The sequence below is a fragment of the Eubalaena glacialis genome, chromosome 13, assembly GCF_028564815.1.
Source record: "Eubalaena glacialis isolate mEubGla1 chromosome 13, mEubGla1.1.hap2.+ XY, whole genome shotgun sequence".
In the NCBI taxonomy this organism is placed as follows: Eukaryota; Metazoa; Chordata; class Mammalia; order Artiodactyla; family Balaenidae; genus Eubalaena; species Eubalaena glacialis.
Window position 1 is genome coordinate 57,281,619 of NC_083728.1, and position 21,219 is coordinate 57,302,837.

General features: G+C 60.2%; 2 protein-coding genes and 1 long non-coding RNA gene across 4 annotated transcripts; 1 reads left to right on the forward strand and 2 right to left on the reverse strand.

The window, feature by feature from the left end:
* Window positions 1-183: 183 nt before the first annotated feature.
* Window positions 184-3,980, reverse strand: LOC133103347 (uncharacterized). Its single transcript, XR_009703264.1, has 3 exons — window positions 3,697-3,980; window positions 2,702-2,783; window positions 184-427 (listed from the first exon to the last, which is right to left on the reverse strand). It is a non-coding gene; the product is annotated as an uncharacterized LOC133103347 (long non-coding RNA).
* SYNGR3 (synaptogyrin 3) lies at window positions 1,650-5,896 on the forward strand. Its single transcript, XM_061208744.1, has 4 exons — window positions 1,650-1,847; window positions 3,771-4,008; window positions 4,264-4,406; window positions 4,501-5,896. The coding sequence occupies exons 1-4, from the start codon at window positions 1,749-1,751 to the stop codon at window positions 4,708-4,710; spliced, it is 690 nt and encodes a 229-aa protein (XP_061064727.1). The 5' UTR covers window positions 1,650-1,748; the 3' UTR covers window positions 4,711-5,896.
* Window positions 5,897-7,614: 1,718 nt separating this feature from the next.
* Window positions 7,615-19,412, reverse strand: ZNF598 (zinc finger protein 598, E3 ubiquitin ligase). Of its 2 annotated transcripts, none has more exons than XM_061209211.1 (12): window positions 19,134-19,412; window positions 13,768-13,880; window positions 12,945-13,074; window positions 12,401-12,612; window positions 12,104-12,321; window positions 11,491-11,599; window positions 10,672-10,874; window positions 10,390-10,474; window positions 9,504-10,282; window positions 8,830-8,980; window positions 8,570-8,714; window positions 7,615-8,481 (listed from the first exon to the last, which is right to left on the reverse strand). In XM_061209211.1, exons 1-12 carry the CDS (start codon window positions 19,350-19,352, stop codon window positions 8,128-8,130), a joined length of 2,718 nt encoding a protein of 905 aa, XP_061065194.1. In that variant the 5' UTR covers window positions 19,353-19,412; the 3' UTR covers window positions 7,615-8,127. The 2 variants fall into 2 exon arrangements, with proteins under 2 accessions (XP_061065194.1, XP_061065193.1); XM_061209210.1 differs by having other exon boundaries at window positions 11,482-11,599.
* Window positions 19,413-21,219: the final 1,807 nt, after the last annotated feature.

The window sequence follows — 21,219 nt, forward strand, 5'->3', positions numbered from 1 at the left end:
GGATGCGCAGTGTCATGGAGTCAACTAGTGGGTGGCACTTCTGGCCACACCTGCCCTGGCACAGTAGGGACCTGGATTTGAATCCCAGCTCTTCACTTTCTAAGTGTGATGAAGGAACTCAACCAGTCTGCCTTTTGTTTGTTTGTTTAAATTTATTTATTTATTTATTTATTTATGGCCGCGTTGGGTCCTCGTTGCTGCGCGTGGGCTTTCTTTTAGTTGTGGTGAGCGGGGGCTATTCTTCATTGCAGTGCGTGGGCTTCTCATTGCAGTGGCTTCTCTTGTTGCGGAGCACAGGCTCTAGGCGCGGGCTTCAGTAGTTGTGGCTCGCGGGCTCTAGAGCGCAGGCTCAGTAGTTGTGGCACACGGGCTTAGTTGCTCTGCGGCATGTGGGATCTTCCCAGACCAGGGCTCGAACCCGTGACCCCTGCATTGGCACGCGGATTCTTAACCATTTCGCCACCGGGGAAGCCCTGGTTTTTTTTTTTGTTTTTTTTTAAATTTGGCCAACTGTGCAGCTTGCAGGATCCTAGTTACCCGACCATGGATCAAACCCGGGCCCTCTGCAGTGAAAGCGTGAGTCCTAACCACTGGACCACCAGGGAATTCCCACCTGCCTATTTACCATCTGAAGAATGGCAGTAAAACAGTTCCTGCCTCCACAGGTCGTGGTGAAACACCTGGCACTGTAAATGCTCAACAAATGCAGACTTTCCTCAATGTCCTAGACAGAAACAGGAGTCATCTGGGCCCCTGCCACGCTGGCCTGGAAGGAACATGCAGGAAGGGACCTTGTCTAACCTGGGGCTGGGCCATCTGTGGAAAAGACCCAGCGGGGGTGCTGGGAAGCTAGGTACCCGCTCTTCCAAACTCCCCATCTCTGATGCTTCTCCCCACTCCTTGGCCCAAAACTAAATATGTCAGCTGAAAGTCAGTTGGGGAGACCCAGGAGTGTGCAGGGCTCAGTGAGCACCCTCGGAATGACAACATCCAGCCACAGGAAAAGAGCAGAGATGCCCCAACTCCCACCCATGTGGGCCTCTGGGCTCTGCCTGCCTGGACAAGTGTCCCTGAGGGCAGAGGCCATTCTCCCTCCCTGTTAGGGAGGATAGAATCTGAAGGAGAAGCTAGGGTGCAGTGGGAAGTCATGGGAAAGGCCCCAGTAACCTCCCTCTGGTCTATGGGGACCAGAGGCAGGAAGCTGGGTTCCCTTTCCCTGAGGGCTGGGGGAGACGCTGGAGCCCTTGGACCTGTTACCTCCTTAGGCACTCAGGAAAGGGCCCTGTACAGAGGAGTGGGGTCACGTCGGTCTGTCCACCCACGTGGCTACGGCAAAGGCTGAGCCCAGTGTCCACTTGCCCTGCTGACTCCTGACTACTTGTGAGTGGACGTGGGGGACTCAGCCCCTTGACCCCGCCTCCTGATGGGGACCTGGCGGATGGTCTCCGTCTCGGACCCTGGTCCTGCGGTGAGAGTGGGTGGGGTGGGGTGGGGTGGAAGGTGGGCAAGGTGGAGGGAGGTGAGGGCTCCAGCCCTGCGCGCGTGGACCAGAGGGAGGGGTGTAGGCTCGGTCCCGCCCCGCGCGCCCCCGCCGCGGCCGGCGCGCACTCCTGGAAGGCGGCGACGGCAGCGGCAGCATCGGCAGCATCGGCAGCATCGGCAGCAGCCCCGGGCGGCCTCGGGCGGGGCCGGCCCGACGGACAGAAGGACAGAGGGCGCCGGGGGCACGCGGCCCGCCCGGGCTGGCCATGGAGGGAGCCTCGTTCGGCGCGGGACGCGCAGGGGCCGCCCTGGACCCTGTGAGCTTCGCGCGGCGGCCCCAGACCCTGCTGCGGATCGCGTCCTGGGTGAGTGGCCCCGGCCCAAGCCCCGCCCCGATACCCCGTCCCACTTCGCCTCGCCTCCCTCATCCCTATCACCTGCCCCTCGCCCCTATCACCTGCCCCTCGCCCCCATCCTCATCCTTGCCGGCCCCTCCCCTACCGGCCTCAGGTTGGGGTGACGTCACCGGGCAGGGCGCGCCCACCTGCGGGCGGGGGAGGGGCCGGCGGCGACAGCCGGGTACCTTGAGAGGTCACCGCCCGCCGCACCCACCTCCCAATTCTTCCTTAGGTCTAACTCAATCCCCTTCCTCAGCCCTCGCTCGGTTTTTCCTGTGCTTACACCCTGGAAGCGGGCACAGGGGTGGGGGCGGGATTCGCGGAGGGGCTTGAGCGCTCAGCCTCGGCACGAGTAAGGGCTATCGGAGCCAAGAGAATCAGGCAGAGCCTCCCCCCTACTTCTGCACGCACATCCTCCCGGCTCCTTCGAAGGGAGCTGGCCATTCCCAGGCCCCCCAGTTGCAACTGTGAGTTGGGGGGTGTGCTCTGGGATTCCTCTGACTGGGGCAGCCGGAAGGGGCTCTACACTGGGAAGGCTTCCTGGGAGGTGGTGTGGGAGGGGCAGATTTAGAGGCAGCCTAGCCTACTGGGGCAACCTTAGGCCCAGTGTGGCCTGCTCCTCCTTCCCATCCCTCCAGGCAGGAGAGATGGAAGGTGGAATGCTGAGTTCTGGGTTTTGTCCACCTGGTGGTGGCTGGTGGTGGCACGTACTCACCTGTGTTCCAGGAGGGCGGTACCCAGGGTGGGGCAGGGGCCCTTGGGTGGTGTGACTCTGGCCAGACCAGGAAGTAGGGACCCTACGTTCTGGTCCCAGCTCTTACCTGACTTGTGCACCAATCTGTGGGTACGTGTCCGTATCTTGCACCTTGGTTTCACTCTTGACTAAGTCTCTAGGAGCTGGGGCTGGAAAGGAGAGAAATGAAGCTGAAATTAGAGGTCTTTTTTAAAAAAATATAGGGCTGCCCAGAGCTCAAAGAGCAGCTTCTGATTTAAAAGGACTGTGGTCCACTCCTTTGCCTTCCAGCCCTCGTGGGCACAGGGCACTGAGGTTTGACTGAACCCCAGAGGTCAGCAGTGTCGCCTTTTAAGCCCAAGCACGTATGGATGGTGTTAATTAGCCACAGTCATGTGGGGCCATCATCCCTGGAGTGCCCACAAAGTGCAGGACGCTGGGTGGGCATTATTCCTGTCCCCAGCACCCCATGAGTTGTGCCTGCTACATTTGGCATGCTAGGAAACGAGGCCGCACAGCTCCCAAATGCTGAGGGTGGGTTCCACTCAGGTACTGGCTGACAGCTCTGTGCAGCTGTCCTTCTGCTGCCCGCCCCCCCCCCCCATGCTCCCGCCCTTCTCGCCTGACTCCACATCTACTTCACCTAGCCCTGCTGACTCAAGCCTGGGGATCACTGGTCCAGGTGAAAGCTCCTGTTCCCACACTCTGGAGTGGGCCATGGGGGACACTACGGGCTCCACAAGGTACAGAGGACCCAGCTTGAATGTCAGCCCTGGCTCTTATCAACCATGCAACCCTCCACAAGGCACTTCACTTGTTGGAGCCCCGATTTCCCCATCTACAAAGAGGATAAGAGCAGTGGCACTCTTGTGGTTGTTTGGGAGGATTCCATGAGCAAACACGTGTAGCCATTTTAAGCACAGTGCCTGGGCACAGTTGATGCTCACTAAATGGTATGTTTTGTCCATACTTACTAAACTTGAGGTAGATATTAAGGGAGGGGGTCCCCGAAGACCCCCACCCAGAGATAGATCCTGTGCTGCAGGGGAACGCAGGGACACTCCTGAGGGCATGGGCACTCACGGTGGGCTAGGAGACCTCGGGCCTAGACCAGGAAGGGGCCACCGTAGGGCCCTGAGCGCTCCCGCCGCCCACAGGTGTTCTCCATCGCCGTCTTCGGGCCCATAGTCAACGAGGGCTACGTGAACGCCGACAGCGACCCGGAGCTGCGCTGCGTCTTCAACGGCAACGCGGGTGCCTGCCGCTTTGGCGTCGCGCTCGGCCTTGGGGCCTTCCTCGCCTGCGCCGCGTTCCTGCTGCTCGACGTGCACTTCCAGCAGATCAGCAGCGTCCGCGACCGTCGCCGCGCCGTGCTGCTCGACCTGGGCTTCTCAGGTGGGCGGGGCCGTGAGGGGCGGGGCCTGGGGAGCGCGCGGGGCTTCTCGGGTGGGCGGAGTCGGGGGGCGGGCTTCGGGGCGGGGCCAGAGGGAGCGCGCAGATTCTCAGCCGATTTGGGCGGGGACAGGTCCGGGCGGGGCGGGACTGGGCGGGACGGGTCGGGTCCTCGGTCTGCGGATTCTCCTTCCCGGCAGGGTTGGGCCAGGCGCCTCGGTGCAGCATCCCTTGACCCGCCCGCCCACCTGCCCGCAGGGCTCTGGTGCTTCCTGTGGTTCGTGGGGTTTTGTTTCCTCACCAACCAGTGGCAGCGCACGGCGCCCGGGCCGGGCACGACGCAGGCGGGAGACGCGGCGCGGGCCGCCATCGCCTTCAGCTTCTTCTCCATCCTCAGCTGGGTGAGTGCGGCCGGCGGCCTGCGGCCGGCAGGGACTGGGGCCAGGTAAGGGTCGGGGCAGGGTCGGCCCTGGCTGACCCCGGACTCCCCCTCAGGCGGCGCTTACCGTGAAGGCCCTGCAGCGGTTCCGTCTGGGCACCGACATGTCGCTCTTTGCCACCGAACAGCTGGGTGCTGGGGCGGGCCAGACCTACCCAGGCTACCCAGTGGGCAGCGGTGTGGAGGGCACCGAGACCTACCAGAGCCCGCCCTTCACCGAGACTCTGGACACCAGCCCCAAAGGGTACCAGGTTCCTGCCTACTAGTGGCCAGCAGGCCCAGACCAAGGCACAAAGGCTGCCCCACCAATGCAGGATCCAAGGCTTCCTGGGACCTCCCTCAGGTCCCCCTGGCCCAACAGCAACGTGTGGATGCTGTGGGCCATCTGGGGCCAAGAGAGGGTAGCCTCCAGGGTGCCTGGGCTGTGCCCCCCAAGTTCCTCCGGTCCCTTTAGTCCCCAGCCCAGGGCCAGAGGTCCTGAGGAGAGAACAGCACAGCCGTGGGCACGTGTCCTTCAGCCTCTAGTGGACCAGCCTAGGCAGCGGGCCATTCCCCTCATGAGCCAGCCAGGCAGGGCTCACCTGTACACTCTGGGGTCAGGTGTCCAGCTGCCCTCCATAGCCAGGTGCAGGGGCTGCCCTGGACTGGGGGTGACTGGGGGAAGGGACACCACCCTCACCCCGTGGCCAGTGTTCCCCATCCCCTGTCCCTGTGGGTAGTGGTGGTCCTTGCTCTGTCCCGGTGGTTCACCCTGTAGGGCCACGTGCTCTGTCTGGAGCCTCCCTCCATTTCCTCTCACAGGCTCACTAGAGTAGCCCAGCCCTGTGGATGTTGTGATTGTGGTCAAGTCTTCAGGTTTCACCTCGTAGTTCCCCACAAGCAGCCCCTCTTTTCTGTGGCCCCAGCTCCAGGCCTTACCTGCCTTGGCCCAGGCCCTTGCTGGGGTGCGGGCAGCTCTGGCCAGGAAAGCACAACATGGCTGTAGACCTGGGCATCAGCCCTCTCCCAGCCCTTCAGTGAGACCTTGCCCAAGGGAGGCTCCAGACACCTGGGTGCCCAGCAGGACACGCCCCTCACGAGGAGAGAGGCCTAGAGGCTTCACCTTCCCACCGTGCCCTGGAGACAGCCATTCCCCGCAAACCCCTTTACCTCGGCTCCCTGGACTAGTCCCTCAGCTCCCCACGCTGCACCCCATTTTAAGGCCCAGCCCAAGGTTGGGGGTCCCTTTGCATAGCTGAGTACTCATGCATTGCTCAAAGCTGGCTTTTCACATTAAGTCAATACCAAATGCGGTTGCCACATTACATTTTTACAGACAGACACCTCCCTCTGGAGTTGCAGTTGAGTGACAACCCTGTACATTGTAGCATAGACCAATTATTTGTGGATATTTAAGTGAACATGTTTACAATTTTTGTATATATGGGTCTCTCCCTCCCTCTTCTGAAAGAACAATCCGTAATTGTGTATTTTCAGTGTCCTATGTTCCAACTGCAACTTCTTTACAATAAAGACTGTAAATGAGTTTACTGTGGCCCAGACACTCTTGGAATCCTTTCTACTCCTGCCCCTCCAGTGCCAGAGGTTGGGACCTGAGGGGCACCAGGGCCAAGAATCCAGAAACGGGCAGGGAGGTGGAGACGAGGCTGATGCCCATGTTCTGGAGAGTGCTGGGGAAAGCAGTCGTGATTTCTCCAAATGTCCGCTTCTTACTGCCTTCTGCTCCTGGGACCCCACCATGTGTACCATGCAGCATCCAGAGCCACATTGCCTAGCCAACTCCCCTTTGGAGATTTCCCCAGCTTGGTCTTGTTTACTTTTGAATTCGTCTATTGGGATTCTTATCTCAGTTACTTTTTCATTTCTGACTTCTTATTGGTTAACAACATTCTGGTTGAATGAAGCAGGTAAGAGCTGGAGCTGGAATGCTGGCTTGGCCGTGTTCAGGCTTGGTCTTTCTGGGCAAGTCTCTCAGCTTGTCTATGCCTCAGGCTCCCCTTCCGGAAAAGAAAAATAGTTAGTAGTTCCTGTCATCAAAGGTGCGGGAAGGGTTAACGTAAACCTGTGTGTGTGTGTGTGTGTGTGTGTAAAAAGCTCAGAGCAGTGCTTGTCACACAGCAAACACTGCTAAGTGTTGCCTGGTATTGTTATGGTTCTTGCTTCTTTAAGAATCGGTATTTTCAATATTGTTAATGAGATAGCTCGTCTTCCAGGTTACTCTTTGGGGGTGCTGTTTGTGCTCAGGTCTGCAAAGAGGGCATCAGCTATGAGGGGCTTCTCCGGTGTAGTGGGGAATGCAGGTGGCCTCTAGGCAGTCCCATGGAGAGTGAAGAGGGTGAAGGCTCTGTCTCTTAGTGGGCTCCGAGCATGGCCATCACCCAGGAACTTGCTCCAGTCTCAGCCACAGGCAGGCAGGCCCTCGGCTTCAGATAGGCAGTGCCCATGCAGCCATGTGGCTCTGGCCTGGCCCCACTGCAGGCCACGTCCCCTTCATCACCTGGGGTACCCCCTTCTGCTTCTTTTAGAAAGACATCTCCGTTTCTTTTCATCTAAGGATGTTGCCTTATTTGGATGTAGCTATGTGTTTAGACCTTTTTTCCTACTATTTATACGTGTTTGTGGCAGAAAGGGGAGAGTTCACTGGGTGTCTGGTTCCTTTTCAAAATACTGGATCCAAATAATTAAGTACAAATTATTTTCTTTCAGTATTTCAGATATGCCCTGCACTGTTTCTAAATTGTTCTTGTTGATCTTTAGTAGCTCTTTCACTGGTCTATGGATTGAAACCTCGAGTCTGTGTGACTCCCAGGTTCTGGAAGAATAGTTTTACTGGGTACACAGTGTAGGTCAAGCATGGCTGACTCTACTCCTGGAAGGCTTGGGCGGTGCTCGACCTCCAGGACTGGAGCCCAGGGTTGGCTGCTTCTTCCTGTGAGCAAGCCCAGCTGCCCAGCTCTCCCCACAGGTCTTCCCCGCCCCAGCACTCACTGGTGACCACCTGAGCTGTAGTGTCTGACAACTCTGAGTGGGGTGACCCCGGAAGGCAGAGAAGCTCAGCTATGTGCATTATTGCAAAATAAATTTATTTGAAGATAAACTGTCTTATAAAAGGTCAGAGGCAATTTGAGATCCCAGTTTCAGCTAGTCTCATAAAAAGATTCAACTTCAAGTAGCACAATTTCGTGTCTGCTTTTAATCCTGAACGTTCTTGAATAACGAAACAGCCAACTGTTTACACAACACACTCAACATCTGACTCCAGCACCCGTGGCCCCACAGCTCAGGGACCACAGTGCCGCAGCCCTCAGGCTCAGGCGGTCCCAGATCGGGCCACTGTGGCCACCGGCTCTGACAGCACACACAGGTCCTGGCATCCCAGCCCTTCCCTCCCCGGCACCTTCCAAAAGCACGAGAATGTAAACCCAGACTAGCCTGCTGCTGAGGCAGGGGTCTTTCTCCAGTTCCCAGGAGAAAACCAGATGGACTCCTGCATGACGGTGTGCTGACAGGGTGGGGCGGGCCTTCCTGGTGATCCCTGGCAGGCCGGCCAGCTGAGGGGCCTGAGCGGGTGGCCTCACCAGGGCCTCACCTGGCTGCCTGGCAGCCCAGAGGGAGGAGGAGGGAGAAAGGAGGCTCATGGGTGTGGCGGCTCCTGCCTGCGCTGGCAGGAGCTACGTCCGGAGCTACGTGAGGATCCTGGCGATGGCCTGCAAGGAGGGGAAGTCGTCGTCCCGGGCGGCGTGCAGCGCCTGGTGGCTGTTGACATCGCCGTGCGCGAGCACCTGCTGGCAGGTGGGGCACACGCAGCAGTCCAGGCCCGCCTGCTGGGTGCTGGCCTGCCATGCACTCTTCTTGTTCTTCTTGGCCTTGGTGCCGGGAGGCCTCTCACGGCCTCGAAAGTCTGTGTGTGCAGACAGCAGCTCCTGCTGCTTGGCCGTGTCGGGCAGGAGCACCAGCAGCTCGTTGAAGATCTTCTGGAAGTTCTCCCCCAGCAGGTCCCGGCAGCTCTTGTAATACTGGGCTGCGGAGATCACGCCCTGCCACCCAGAGCCAGACCCAGTCACACCCAGCCCAGGCCTGGGCCCCAGGTGGCCGGGCTGGCCCCCACACCCCCGCCTGCCTGACCTGTCTGAACTGTCCCGAGTGGCTCTTGAACTTGCTGAAGCAGGCCTCGTCGCTCTGCAGGAAGTCTTTGATGGACTGGATGAGCTGCAGGTTCCTTTCCCGGAAGTTCTCGGGGACCAGGTAGGCCCGTGGCACGGGTGTTGGCCTGGGTTTGGAATTGGGACATGGGGAGGAGGTGGAGGCTTCAGCCTTTGGAGTGGCCCAAGGTGAGGGCACTCTCCCCACAGGGGCATGAGGCCAGGTGGCCCACCCACACTTACGCTTTCGTGGTGGTCGTAGTGCTGGGGACACAGGCCGGGTTGGGGCTAGGCAGAAGGCCAGAGAAGCCGGGGGGTGGCTTGCTGACGGGGGGCACCAGACCCGGTGGAGGTGGAGGCGGAGCGCCCTTCAGGAGCACCACGGTGTTGAAGCCTGTGGAGGATGGGGGGGCACACAGGAAGATCTCAGGACGTGACCCTCGCTGGCCAGGCAGACAAGCCTTGGTCCCCCACTTCCCATAAGCTGCCCAGCTCACCAGGGTCAGGGTCAGGCTTTGTCCACAACCGCACCTCCCCCGCAAAGCAGGCCCAGGGCCTGATGATGCCAAGAGCCGGCATGCATGCTGTGCTCCCTAGTGGCGAATGCTGGCCTAAGTTAACTCATTTGCCTTCATCTCAAGAGGGGACTAGGAGTGCCCCGATTTACCGGGAGGAAAAGGATGCAGAGAAGTTATGTGGCAGACCAAAGTCACGCCGCTCACAGACATGGAGCCTGCATCCAGACTTGGCCGCCAGGTTTCCAAGGCAGCTGGAAACCACCGCACAGGCTCATCTCTCCCCACCTGCACCTGCACAACCTCGGGCTATGCTCCTCTTGGGCCCAGGGGCTCCAGCCTGACTCAAAAACCTGGCCCCTTCCCAATGCCCAAAAGCAGGCCTGAGCCAGGCACACATACCTGGGGGCGGGGGCATCCTGGGCGGGCAGGGGCCGCAGAGCGCTGGGAAGTCTTCCTGGGGCGTGGGGCAGGGGAGGGGCCCCAGGGGCCTCGGGAGCCCAGGGGGTTCCTTGGGGGCGCTCCGAGCTGGGACCAGCCCCTCTGTGTGTCCGTTGACGATGACAGCAGCTGACCCCTCAGCTCTGCCAGTGGGGGCCGCGGGGGCCTGCTCAGCCCCGGGGGGGCCATCTTTGTCAGGGGGCAGTGGTGGGGGAGATGAGGCACCCGACTTCTCGGAGCCCACCTTCTTCTTCTTGCCGACCTTGGTGAAGGTCTGGGTGGAGGCCACGGCCAGCAGGGAAGAGACAGCAACTGTCGTGGGCACGCTCCGCAGCTCCTGGGTGGTGAGGCCGGAGCGGCCATCCTCCTCCTCCTCCTCCTCCGCGCGGGGCAGTCCGCTCTTTTTACCACCCTTACCCCCCTTCCCAGCCTTCCTGAGGGGCTGGCTTCCCCCGCTGGCAGACTGGGCCCCTGGGGCGGGATGTGCCACCTTCTTGCTGCCACTGCTGTTCCAGGCAGAGATGAGGCTGGTGGGGGCAGTGCTGGGCTTGGAGGCATAGGACACCAGGGCAGGAAAGTCCTCCTCCTGGAAGGTGCTCCTGCCCCTGGCAGGGACAGAGTAGGCCAGCGCCAGCCCCACGGGGCCCAGGGCAGCTGCTGCGGAGCAGGGGGAAGAAGTGGAGGCACAGAGACTGGGGAAGTCTTCGTCCTTGAGCTTTGAAGTGGGGGGCGGGAGAGCACTGTGCCGAGAAGGGGAGAGGGGTGAGTGCCCTGCCAGGCCCTGGCCTGCCCGGCACCCACCCTCCACCCACCTTACATAGGAGCCCCGGTTCGTGCACACATGTACCTTGGGAATGTGGCTCCTGCAGCCGAGCCAGTTGCTGGCAAGGCCTCTTGGCTCACAGGACCATTTATTGAGGCTTCCTTGGAGCCTACAAGACACAAAAGAACCCTAGGTCAGGGCTGACCAACGCTGAAGGGCAGGATCAGACCCTGTGGGGTGACTGGAGAGCACACGGGTTCTCACTGGCCTTGTGGGTGGAGGCCCTGCCAGTCCGGGCACCGCCACGCTGGTCAGGAGCCCACCTCCCACACCAGAGTAGAGTTGCCTACAGGGAAGCCCACTCACCTGGGCCTTCACCTTGAGTCCGGGGCAGGCGCCGGGGGCCCCGGGGCTCCTCAGGACCCCGCGCACCTGCCTCCTCCTTCCTGGGCCTGCTGCCCTCCTCCTGGTCCTCGCTCCTGCGTGTGTCCTGCTGCTGCTGCTGCTGCTGCTGCTGCGTGGCCACCGAGGCCCGGATGGCAGCTGCCACTTCTCGGTCCTCTTCTTCCCTGGTATGGGGATGACTTCAGGCTGGGCAAGGCCCAGGACTACAGTGACGTGCAGGACGAGGGGCTGGGGAGGGGCCTTGCCCCGGGAAGCCTGGACACCAGGAGGCTGCCCACCAGAAGCCAGCGGAACCGGTGCCAGCCCAGCCTCCCTGGCCAGGAGAGGGCGCTGTGGAGGGAGCTGGACCATCCGCCTGCCAGCCTCAAGCTTCGGCTCCCTGGGCAACACCCGGCCCTGTTCTCTGGAGTAGCATTTGGGGTCCACAGATGCCTCGATCCAGCCCGGCCATCGGAGGCAGCCCAGCCTGAGTGCGTGCCTGCCATGCTGGGGCTTCACGGCACAACTGCACTGAACCCCCAGTGACCCAGGACCCCCCTCACCACCCCAATCTGCAGGGTCCTGGTGTCTCTGGCTAAAACTAGGGGTAAGTGAAGGAAACCTCACTGAGGACACCGAGTAGACCTTGTTGCCATGCCCAGGACACCAGAGGCCAGAAAGCCAAAGTCCCCTGACAGTGGTGCCTATCCCCAGCCCAGCTGTTGGCTGCTGCCAACGCCTCAGGGGTGGTGCCAGGGGAACTAAGTCCTGGCGGCACGCAAATCCTCCCACCTCTTGTACCTCCAGCTTCCTCGGCGGCTCTGCTGGGCTCCGCGACCGCTGGCCCGGCCTGTGCGGCCCTGGCGGTTGTACCTGTCCAACTCCTCGTAGTCCTCGCCACCAACGACCCCTGCGGCCAGCACACAGCCCGTCACAGGTCCAGGCCAGACCAAGGCCAGTGCTCCGGCTTAGACAGCAGAGGCCTCCCCACCCACCATAGTGCCTGAACCTGGGGGATGGGCGCAGACACCTCTCAGGGTTCACAGTGGTCCTGGGCCTCTAGCCTAGGCACCAGGTCAGAGCAAGAACTGGGCTGGGAGAGGGGCCTGGGCCTGCTGGCCCCACAGTCCCAGGAGGGACCTACACACAGTGGGCACTCAGTAATCCTCCTGACCTGGGGAAGAGTCCCGGGGACCCCAGAACAGCAGATCTGAGACCCTTCAGGAGCCAGTGAAGAGCTCCCTGTCCCAACGTGCTCAGGTGCTTGGGGCTCCTCAATGGGCCGGGGGGACACAGGCTCAACAGGCTTGTCCCTTGTCCCCGCTCACACGTGAGGGGTCGGATCAGGACCTGGGTCTGAGGCCTCCTGAGCAGGGCTCCGCGATGTGAGCCCTGCCTTGGGGGCCCCGCTCACCCTCGTTCCGGCGCGAGTGCCGCGGCGTGTAGCTGAACTGCAGGTCGATCTGGCGGTTCTGGCGGGCCTCGGCGCGGCTCCGGCTGTGGCAGGCCGTCCTGTGGGCCTTGAGGTCGATCTCCGTGCGGAATGCGTGGGTGAACTGCTCGGTGCTGCAGCGACCCTCCTCGCACAGAAAGTGCTTTTCTCGGAAGTGCTCACGCAGATACGCGTAGTCGCTGTCGGGAACCGGGTGTCAGCAGGGGCCCTCGCCCAGCCCGCTTGGGCGTCCCAAGGTTGCCGTGCGCCCACTCCCACCTGTAGTAGTCCTGGGCCCCATCTGAGTCGCAGAAGTGGCAGAAGTAGTGGTCGCGACGCAGGTGCTTGAGCAGCTCGTCGTTATCCAGGTAGCGCTCGTCACAGAACTTGCAGAGCGGGTGCCCACGGTGCGACGTGTCGTCGGGGTCCCCCTGCATGCGGTGCCGAGCCAGGTCCTTGCGCGAGTACCACTTGCGCTCGTATGTGAAGATCTGCAGGGAATGGGGGGCTGGGAATGGGGTGGGGGCTCCCAGGCCTCCCGCCCCTTCCCACGGCCCGACAATGCAGGGGACCCTGTGGCATCAGTTCTGCCCCAGAGCCCCAGACACCAGCAGCCTGGCAGGCTCTGTGAGGCAGGAGAGCTGGGGATGCTGGGGAACCCTGGGGATCTGGCCTGTCCAGGGCCAGAGGCAGCAAAAAGCCGCTCACAGCTGTCTGGCCGAGCACCCTGTGCCAGCCTCTACTGGGCCTGGCCTCCACCCACCTCCACCAGGTGCTCCCTGAATGCCCGATCCCCAGGCAGGTGCCGTGGGGTAGGGTTCACCTTGAGGTGTTTGAGGCACAGCTTGCAGCAGAATAGCTCATGTTGCTTCCGCATATGCTGCTCCAGGTCCCCAAAGAGGCCAAAAGGCGGCAGCTCAGGACACCGTGGGCACTCGTGCTGCAGCAGCTGCCTAGGGAGACATCGAGAGCCACCAGTCCCCCCCGAGGGCACTCAGCATCACTGTCCAGAGGGGCACTAGAACCTCCCCGCGGCCCCTCACCCAACGCCCCTACAGACGCGCTGGAAGCGGGAGCCAGGAGGATGGACGCTACTGCGCCCCCGTGCATTTCAGCACTCTGACCACTGAGCCAGATGGTGCTGGGCCCAGGGCCTGAGCTGAACAAGGCCACAGGGTGGGGCTGGGTCCACAATCCAGGAGACTGACCCCTGCATCAGATGGACATGATGACTGAACCCACACAGGGGCCTGCCCCCTCACCTGGAAGATGAGGACCACCCCCAAGACAACTGTACCCCTTTATGAGGTTTTTCCGCCATAGGCTAAGAGCTTGATTTGCAGGAGCTCCCGACCACCTCAAAGAGCCCCAGAAAGCAGGGCTGTGTGCCTTCCCTGAATTCACCCCTTGTCGCCCACTGCCCCCTCTTTACCACCACCCCAGGAGGGGGACTGTGAGCATCCCCCGTTACAGTAGAGAAAACCAATGATAGAAACCAGCCACCTGGCCCTGACATCTGCACCACACCAGTGCCCCCTCGCCGCTGAGGGATGTGAGGAGCAGAGGAGATGACGAAGATGCGTCTGTCCCCGCCACAAAGCATCCCATAGACCCTCAGCAACCCAGGCCGAAAATTCCCCTCTCACCTGTACAAGGCAAACACTTTTCCATCAGCAAAGTAGATGTCATACTTCTTCTCATGCTGAAGCTGATGGATAGGGATTGTGGCAAAGGTAGGAAGCTTCTTCCCAAAGACCACCTGAAACCGAAAGCAAAAGAGACTGGTGAGCCGGACCATGGACGCGTCAGGCTGAGGAGAAAGGGAGGCACTCAGGGCCCCTCCTGGGAGGCTTGAGGCAGGTCCCAGCAGGAAGCACCCTCTGCCAGCCTGGGCCAGCCCGGGCCCCTCTCCCCACCCGCAGCCCGCCCACCTAGGGTTGCCAGGACAGAGACGCAGCGGCTGTCCTCGCCACCAGGGGGCAGCCGGCTCCACACTCATCCACAGACAAACTGGCACCTGCCAGAGAGACAGAGGCCGCCCCAGGGGCAGAGACAGGGATCAGACAGCCAGGCAAACCGGGGCTTAATCACATGGGTATTGGGCATAGGATGACTTTCACCAGGAGAAAGGAGAGACACAGTCCAAGGAGCAGCTAAGGAAACAGTGAATGCTACCAGGCCAGATTACATGCGTCAAGGCCTGGCTACCCTCCACGCACCCATGATGCTTCCATGATGGCAAAGGGGGAGAAGGGTTCCCCCACAGGACTCGGTCATGGCCCCCGCCTGTTCTTGGCCAGCTTCCTGCCTGTTAACTGGGCTGTCTGGGGGTGCCAAACAGAGGAGCTAGTGTGCTGGATGTGGACACCTCTGCAGCCTGGCCACTTCTCAGGGGTCTCCAGCACTCTCAGGTAAAGCCTGCTGGGCCTGGCCCGGCAGCCTGCTCTGCCTCTCCACAGACCCTGGCACTGGACGATGACCAGACCCCTGTCCCAATGCCCCCAGCCTGGCCCCCAGGGCCCCCACAAAGGCTCAGGCCTACCCTCTGAGTCAACAAGGGCACTGCTCCCTCCAGGGCAGGGAGCCCCTTTCTCTCTGCCCCCTCCCCCTTGCATCAAGACCACACTGGCCCATCTCCTCCTCTCCGTGCCCCTTTCCAATCCACCACTGTCCCCCAGCCTGCAGCTGGCCACTCGCCTCAGCTCAGAGTCCTTACCAGCACACCCGGGGGGACAGCCTTTCCTTGGCAAAGGCCACATCAAGATCACCCCTGTTAGGTTTAGGCCCAGTCAGGGAGGATGTCTGGGACCAGGGTGGCCATGAACTTGGGAAAGCGTAGGACTGGCTGGGGAGAGTGGGTGGTTACACCATCCCCAACAGCAGGGTGGTTAAAACTGGTTCCCTGGGGGCTCTGGGGAAGGAGATGGGGAGCTCAGCCTCTACTTGTGAGGACATGCTTGGGGGTGTGGAGAGCAGGCTGACAACCAAGCCTGCCCCCCACCCACCCCCACAGGAGCCCAAGGGAAGCATCATGGTCCAGCCACAGCCATTCTGGAGGGTCAGAGCAGGGTGGGGGTATGGGCAGCGCCCCAACAGGCCTTTCTTCCCCTTGTCACCATGTCTGGCAAAGCTGGGCAGGATGAACGTGGCTGCCCACCCCTGCCCCCGCCACACGCTGAGCGCACCTCATCCCAGCTGCACCCTGTGACCCATCTTCACAGGGAGGTCTTGGCTCTGCCTCCAAAGGGTCACCCTCCACACCCTCTGCCCCGGTTTTCTCCGCAGGTCCCGAAGGGACATGGGGAAGGTCCCCGAGCTTTCTCCCAGTGTAAAGTTGAAACAGGATGAGCTCAGTTTTGTAATTGTCACTCTTCGTGGTCAATTAGCTGTTCCAATTAAAGATTGTGGTTATTGGAGGACTTATAAAAAAAAAAAAAAATTCTGGCCTCTTCTCATGGGATCTTCCCTTCTAGCGCAAGCCCACATCCAGCCCTGCCTTCCAACCACTCCCAAGGGTGCCTTTCCAGCACAGACCCCAGTTCCTGCCTGGGGATAGGCGCCTGCAGGCGCAGGGCCATGAACCACTCAGGATGCTGCTGGAGGAGCACAGAGCACGAGGAACTAACCACTGGGACTCGATGCCCATATCCCCAGCCTCGAGGGGAGCCCCAAAACTGCCAACAAGCATCCAAGCTCGACAGACTCAGCAGAGGAACAACTTCCCTCCCAGAGAAACCGGTGCCGGGAGGGCTTCCACCCCCCACCCCCCACCCCCCACCCACCCCATCACCCTGGCACCCTCCTTTCAGAGGTCTGCTCTGATCCACCACAGGTGGTGTCTCTTCTTGGGCTGTGAGCACCCTTGCCGTGGACTGAGTGACAGTCAGCTTGGGTGGGGTGTCTGTCCCTCCCGAGCAGTCTGGTAGGGCAGCCCAGGCTGGGCACACCTGAGCCAGGCCAGAAGGGGGACACTGGGTTGGCTCAGGAAGAGATTGGAACCACAGAAGAGGCTTGGGAAAGGAAAATGTTCGTTTGAGAATGACAGTGAGCAGGTTTGGAGCTGGAGGGTGGGATGGGGAAATGCTAACTGCCCCTCACAGACAGGCTGGGACCAGGACTGGGCCCCCCAGGCCTGCACCACACAATGGGATGGCAGTGCAGCCTGGAATGCCCAGTGTCCCTGCGCTCAGCAGAGGATGAGGCGAGACACAAAACTGCATGGATGGAGGAGGATGAGGGTGTGGTGGCCTGGCCAGGGATGGGCAGGAACCCGCTAGGGATCCAACCAGTGTGGCCCAAGACCCACCCGCCCTGGTGATCACCCTGATGGGAGGGGATCATGGGTCCAAGGACAGAGGTACAGGCCAGGCCTAGATACTTGACGAGGGACCGTCCTGGGCAGCCCCTGGGTGGGCCAGGTAGTAAATGACTAACGGGGCAAGGGTGCCTCTGGGTGGACCCCAAGATGATCAGGTCCTGAGGAGAGGCAGATGGGGGCGAAAGTCCCCTCGGACTCTCCCACCACAGGGGTTTCTGCCTGGGGCCTTGCTGCTCCCCATTCCTAGTGTGCAGCGAGCACTCACGGAGAATGAGTGCGTGAGAGGACGGGGATGGGTGTCAGCAATGACCAGTGTGAGAGCGGCTGGACGGGGAGAGTACAGGGACCCAAGGAGCCAGATGTGGACAAGCAGGTCCTCTCAGAGGAGGCAGGCCAGGACCAGGTTAGTGGAGAGGGGGCAGGGACAACAGAAGTACATAACCTGAGTCAGCAGGTCCTGCCTCCTGACCTGCCTTCAGCTTCCCCTCCCAATTCCTACCTATGAAATGGGGCAGTAGGGCTGTACCAGGTGGCCCCTCCTAGCTCAGACACATCCCACTTTGTACAGCAGCCCCATCAAGCCTCTTCGACATCACCGGGGATCAGAGCAAGGTGGAAAGTAAGACAAGAATTGTCTTTTAGAAGCAAGTGGCCTGTGGGAAAGATACAACCAGGGAACACAGAAACCCAGGACTTGACAACAGTCTCAGCCAGCGTGCCCTGAAGGCCAGTGCTGCTGCTGCCCATCAGCTGGGAGCCTGCCTCGGCCTCCACCCTGAGCAAGTGCCGGGCAATCTAACTGATCTGGCTCCTCACCCAGGCCGGCACAGGGAGGCACCAGTTCAAGATGTAGGAATTAACCAGCAAACGGAGCTGGCCTGTCCCAAAAAGCATTTTGGCACACTTTCCTCCCAATGTTTTACGAAGACCTTGTCCCATAAAAGAGACAGAGGAAAGGCAGGGTTCAGAGGTTAGGGGCTGCTGTGGGACTTCCGAGCAGGCATGGGACACAGGACGTATTCAGAGGACAGTGCAGGACTCAGCAAGGGAACAGAAGGGATACGGGAGCGTTCAGAGTTCAAGAGTCAGAGGGAAACAGGATGAATGGAGAGGAGCATCATCTTCCCAAACTTCCCAGAACACCCTCCTGCTGCCTAGCAACTAGGAGCAGGCCTGAGAGGAAGGCCAGGCTCGGCCAGGGCACCTGATGCCAAACCACACCCCAGCTGGAGCCAGCTGAAAGCTCATGTCCACACACCCTTGCCACAGAACCCTTGGAGGGTATGGGACCCACAAGGTATGAGAGAGGCCAGATGCTAGCTACAGCACCCATATATAGGTGTCTGCTTACTTCCTCAGTGAGACCTGCAGTGCCCAGGGTCGGGGCCTCCGCTGCGCGTGCCTGCCTGCCTGCCTGCCTGCCTGGAAGGAAGCTACAGGTGTGCTGGGAAACTTGGCCATTCAAGAGTTACATCACGTTATGCAAGACTGGAAGGCAAGGCAGGCTCTGGTGAAGTTGGGAGGCGCCTTCTGACTAAGTCACAGACCCAAGGTTTCCCCAACTGCTCCTGCACCCCAGATCCCTCCCAGGTCCGGGTGCATCTCTGTCCACCCCATTATAGACTGACAGCATCTCCAAGTGTCTTTTTCGGATAGGGCACAGAGTAGGTGCCCACAGAGTGCTCATGGGATTACAGCATTTTCTTGGTTCCTTTAACATAAAAGTCTACTTTAAAAAAAGAAAGTGAAGAAAGGATGTCGTTTCTGCATCACTTCTAGCAGATGTCACCAGCCCAAGCTTTCCATGAACAAACCAGGGGAACTTCACAACTCTGGAAGCAAACATATCTCAAAGCACAGCAAACCAAGGGAGCTCCAGCTAGGTGCTCCCAGCCAGCAGCTGGCATTGCGGGGAGGGTGGGAGAAAGCTCCGTGGTGCCCTCTGACCTCACTAGGGCTTCCAAGTCTGGACAATCAGAAACTCCCTCTCCTCCATTCTGGAGCTGAGCCCCCCCCTGCAACACGCCACCAGGTGGAACGGGCAAGGAGGAAGAAAACTTCGTAACACTTTTATCCCCACCCACCAAGCACCCTGAGGAGACCTCAGTGGTTCTGCCTTCCCCTCTGGTGGTGATGGTGAGTACAACCATCACTTAATAGATGGAAATGCCATTCTCAGAAGGAGTTTGCTCAGCGTCACCCAAAAAGGCCCAGAAACACAGCTAGGCTGGAAAAGCCCAGATTGACCCTCTGCTTCCAGGACAGACAGGAAGGTGCCCACTTTCCCTGTTGCCTCCACCGGAATGGAGACCCCTGATGAATAGTCTCCCAAAGACGAGCAGGTCTAGGAGCTCCTGGTCTGATCATGCCCTTCCTGTGGCCCGGCAGGAATTCCCGGGGCTCAGGAGGAAAGCCCCCAGACTCTGTCCCCACAAGGACTGCTGCCTCTTCAAATCAGCTCGGCCACCTCCTGCCTCCCGCCCCCACACGCCCCACAGTGGGCCCCACGATGGGGACCCCGCCCCGGGCGGCCCCGCCAGGCCTCTCTTTTGGAAGCCGGCGCCACTAGGCCTGCAGCCGGACACCAGGAAAGCAAAGTCCCCTTCCGGCCGCCCGGTGCCCAGCCGCCCCGCCCGGCCACGCCCCTGCTCCCGCCCAGTTGCCCCGACACGCGGCCCTGCCGGCGCAGCTCACCTGGCGCAGCTCCTCGCGGCACACGGCGCAGTAGCGCTGCTCGCACAGCACCCGCATCTTGGTGGAGCAGCGGTAGCACACCGGGTGGTCGCAGCGGCCCAGCGCCGTGGCCTCCAGGTCCCCGCAGCACAGCACGCAGCTCCCGCCGCCCCGCTCAGGTGCCGCCACCGCCGCCTCCAGGGCCACGCGCCTTCCCTCCGGGCCCGCCGTCGCCGCCATGGTCCGCGATCCAGCCCCCTCCCGGCCGGCGCGGCTGGGCGCGGGACCGACTGGCTCCCAGCGGGCCCGCCCCTTCCTGGGTGACGTCACCGCCCCGCCCAGCAACGGCCCCACCTGGCGGAAGTGCGCTCACGACTTCCGCCTCAGGGAGGCGCCGGCTAGAGCGGCGCCACCGGCACCGGGCGCCCTAGGCAGAGCGGGCAGGTTGGAGGTCAGCCGCAGGTCAGGCGCCGGGCTGCGGGCGTCGGGCCCCCCTCTCCTCCGACCCTCGTCTTGGGCCAGCTCTCTCCTCCCAGAGCAAAATGTTTAATGCTCCAAATATTGATGGGTCATACTTGTACTAAAGTGTTATTCGTTTTTCATCTGAAATTCAAATTTAACTAGAAGTTCTGTATTTTTATTTGCTAAATATTGCAACCCTATTAGGAGCCCAAAATCTCTTTCCAACCCAGATCTTTTGTATTTGGGACACACACGGGCGTGGTCATCGGGCACACACACGCGCTTGCGCACACACAAACACAATCCCTATCAGAAAAGACAACACGTGGTGACATCAGTCTCTGAACTAGGAGCAGTCTCCCCCAGTCCCGATAGAAAGGCGGGTAGAGAACCTGTCCTCTTCATGGCTGGGCCCACCCAGCTGAGCCCGGAGGCTTGACGCAGAGAAACATCAGGGCAGGTTTGCTGATTGGACGGTTGTGAATCCTGGGGCTTTGGGTCTCTGCAGCTGTTGGGGGGCCTCCTCACTACCCTTGGGGGCCAGGCACACTCAGGACCTCCCTTCTGCTATCACAGGAGGCTAGTCTGGATCTGAACCCTTCTAGAAAAGAGACGGTGTGTTGTGGGCGGATGAGCTTGGACTTTAGAATCAGAAATGGGCTGGAGGACTTCCCTGGCTGACCAGTGGTTAAGACTATGCCCTTGGGCTTCCCTGGTGGCTCAGTGGTTGAGAATCTGCCTGCCAATGCAGGGGACACGGGTTCGAGCCCTGGTCCGGGAAGATCCCACATGCCGCAGAGCAACTGAGCCCGTGCCCCACAACTACTAAGCCTGCGCTCTAGAGCCTGCGAGCCACAACTACTGAGCTCGAGTGCCACAACTACTGAAGCCCGTGCACCTAGAGCCTGTGCTCTGCAACAAGAGAAGCCACCACAATGAGAAGCCCGTGCACCGCAACAAAGAGTAGCCCCCGCTCGCCACAGCTAGAGAAAGCCCGTACGCAGCAACGAAGACCCAACGCAGCCAAAAATAAATTAATGAAATAAATAAATTAAGAAAAAAAGACTATGCCCTTCCACTGCAGGGGACACGGGTTTGATCCCTGGTCAGGGGATTAAAATCCTGCATGCTGCGCAGCCAAAAGAAATAAGAATTTTTTTTAAAGGGGGGCTGGAAACCCCAGTTTGACTACTTATTTGCTGGTGACCTTGGTCAGCTCACTGAGCCTTTAGCTTCCTCCATTTGCAAAACAGGAATCATCACACCAATTAAACCTGGTGGATTGGCCACATGCAGGTGTCATCTCACCCTCACAAAACCCCACTGAAAGGACAGTAAAGGGATGAAAGACTATCTTTCCATGAGCACAAAGAAGAGGAGAGGAGCAAGCAGTAAGATGTAAGCAAATTGTGGAAAGACAGAAAGAAGGTGGAAGGTGACTCATTTTACAAAGCATCCTTAAGACCTTTGGGGGAACCCCAATGAGAAGTTTCACTGAAGGTGGGACTGAAAACAGGAGTGCATGGAAGTCCATGCATTGTCTGGGGGCCTGGGCCCAATCCACCTCCAACTCACCCTCAGCAGGAGACTGGAGTATTTTCACTAAGGAAACTCACCAGCTCAGAAAAAAGATATTCATACCCCA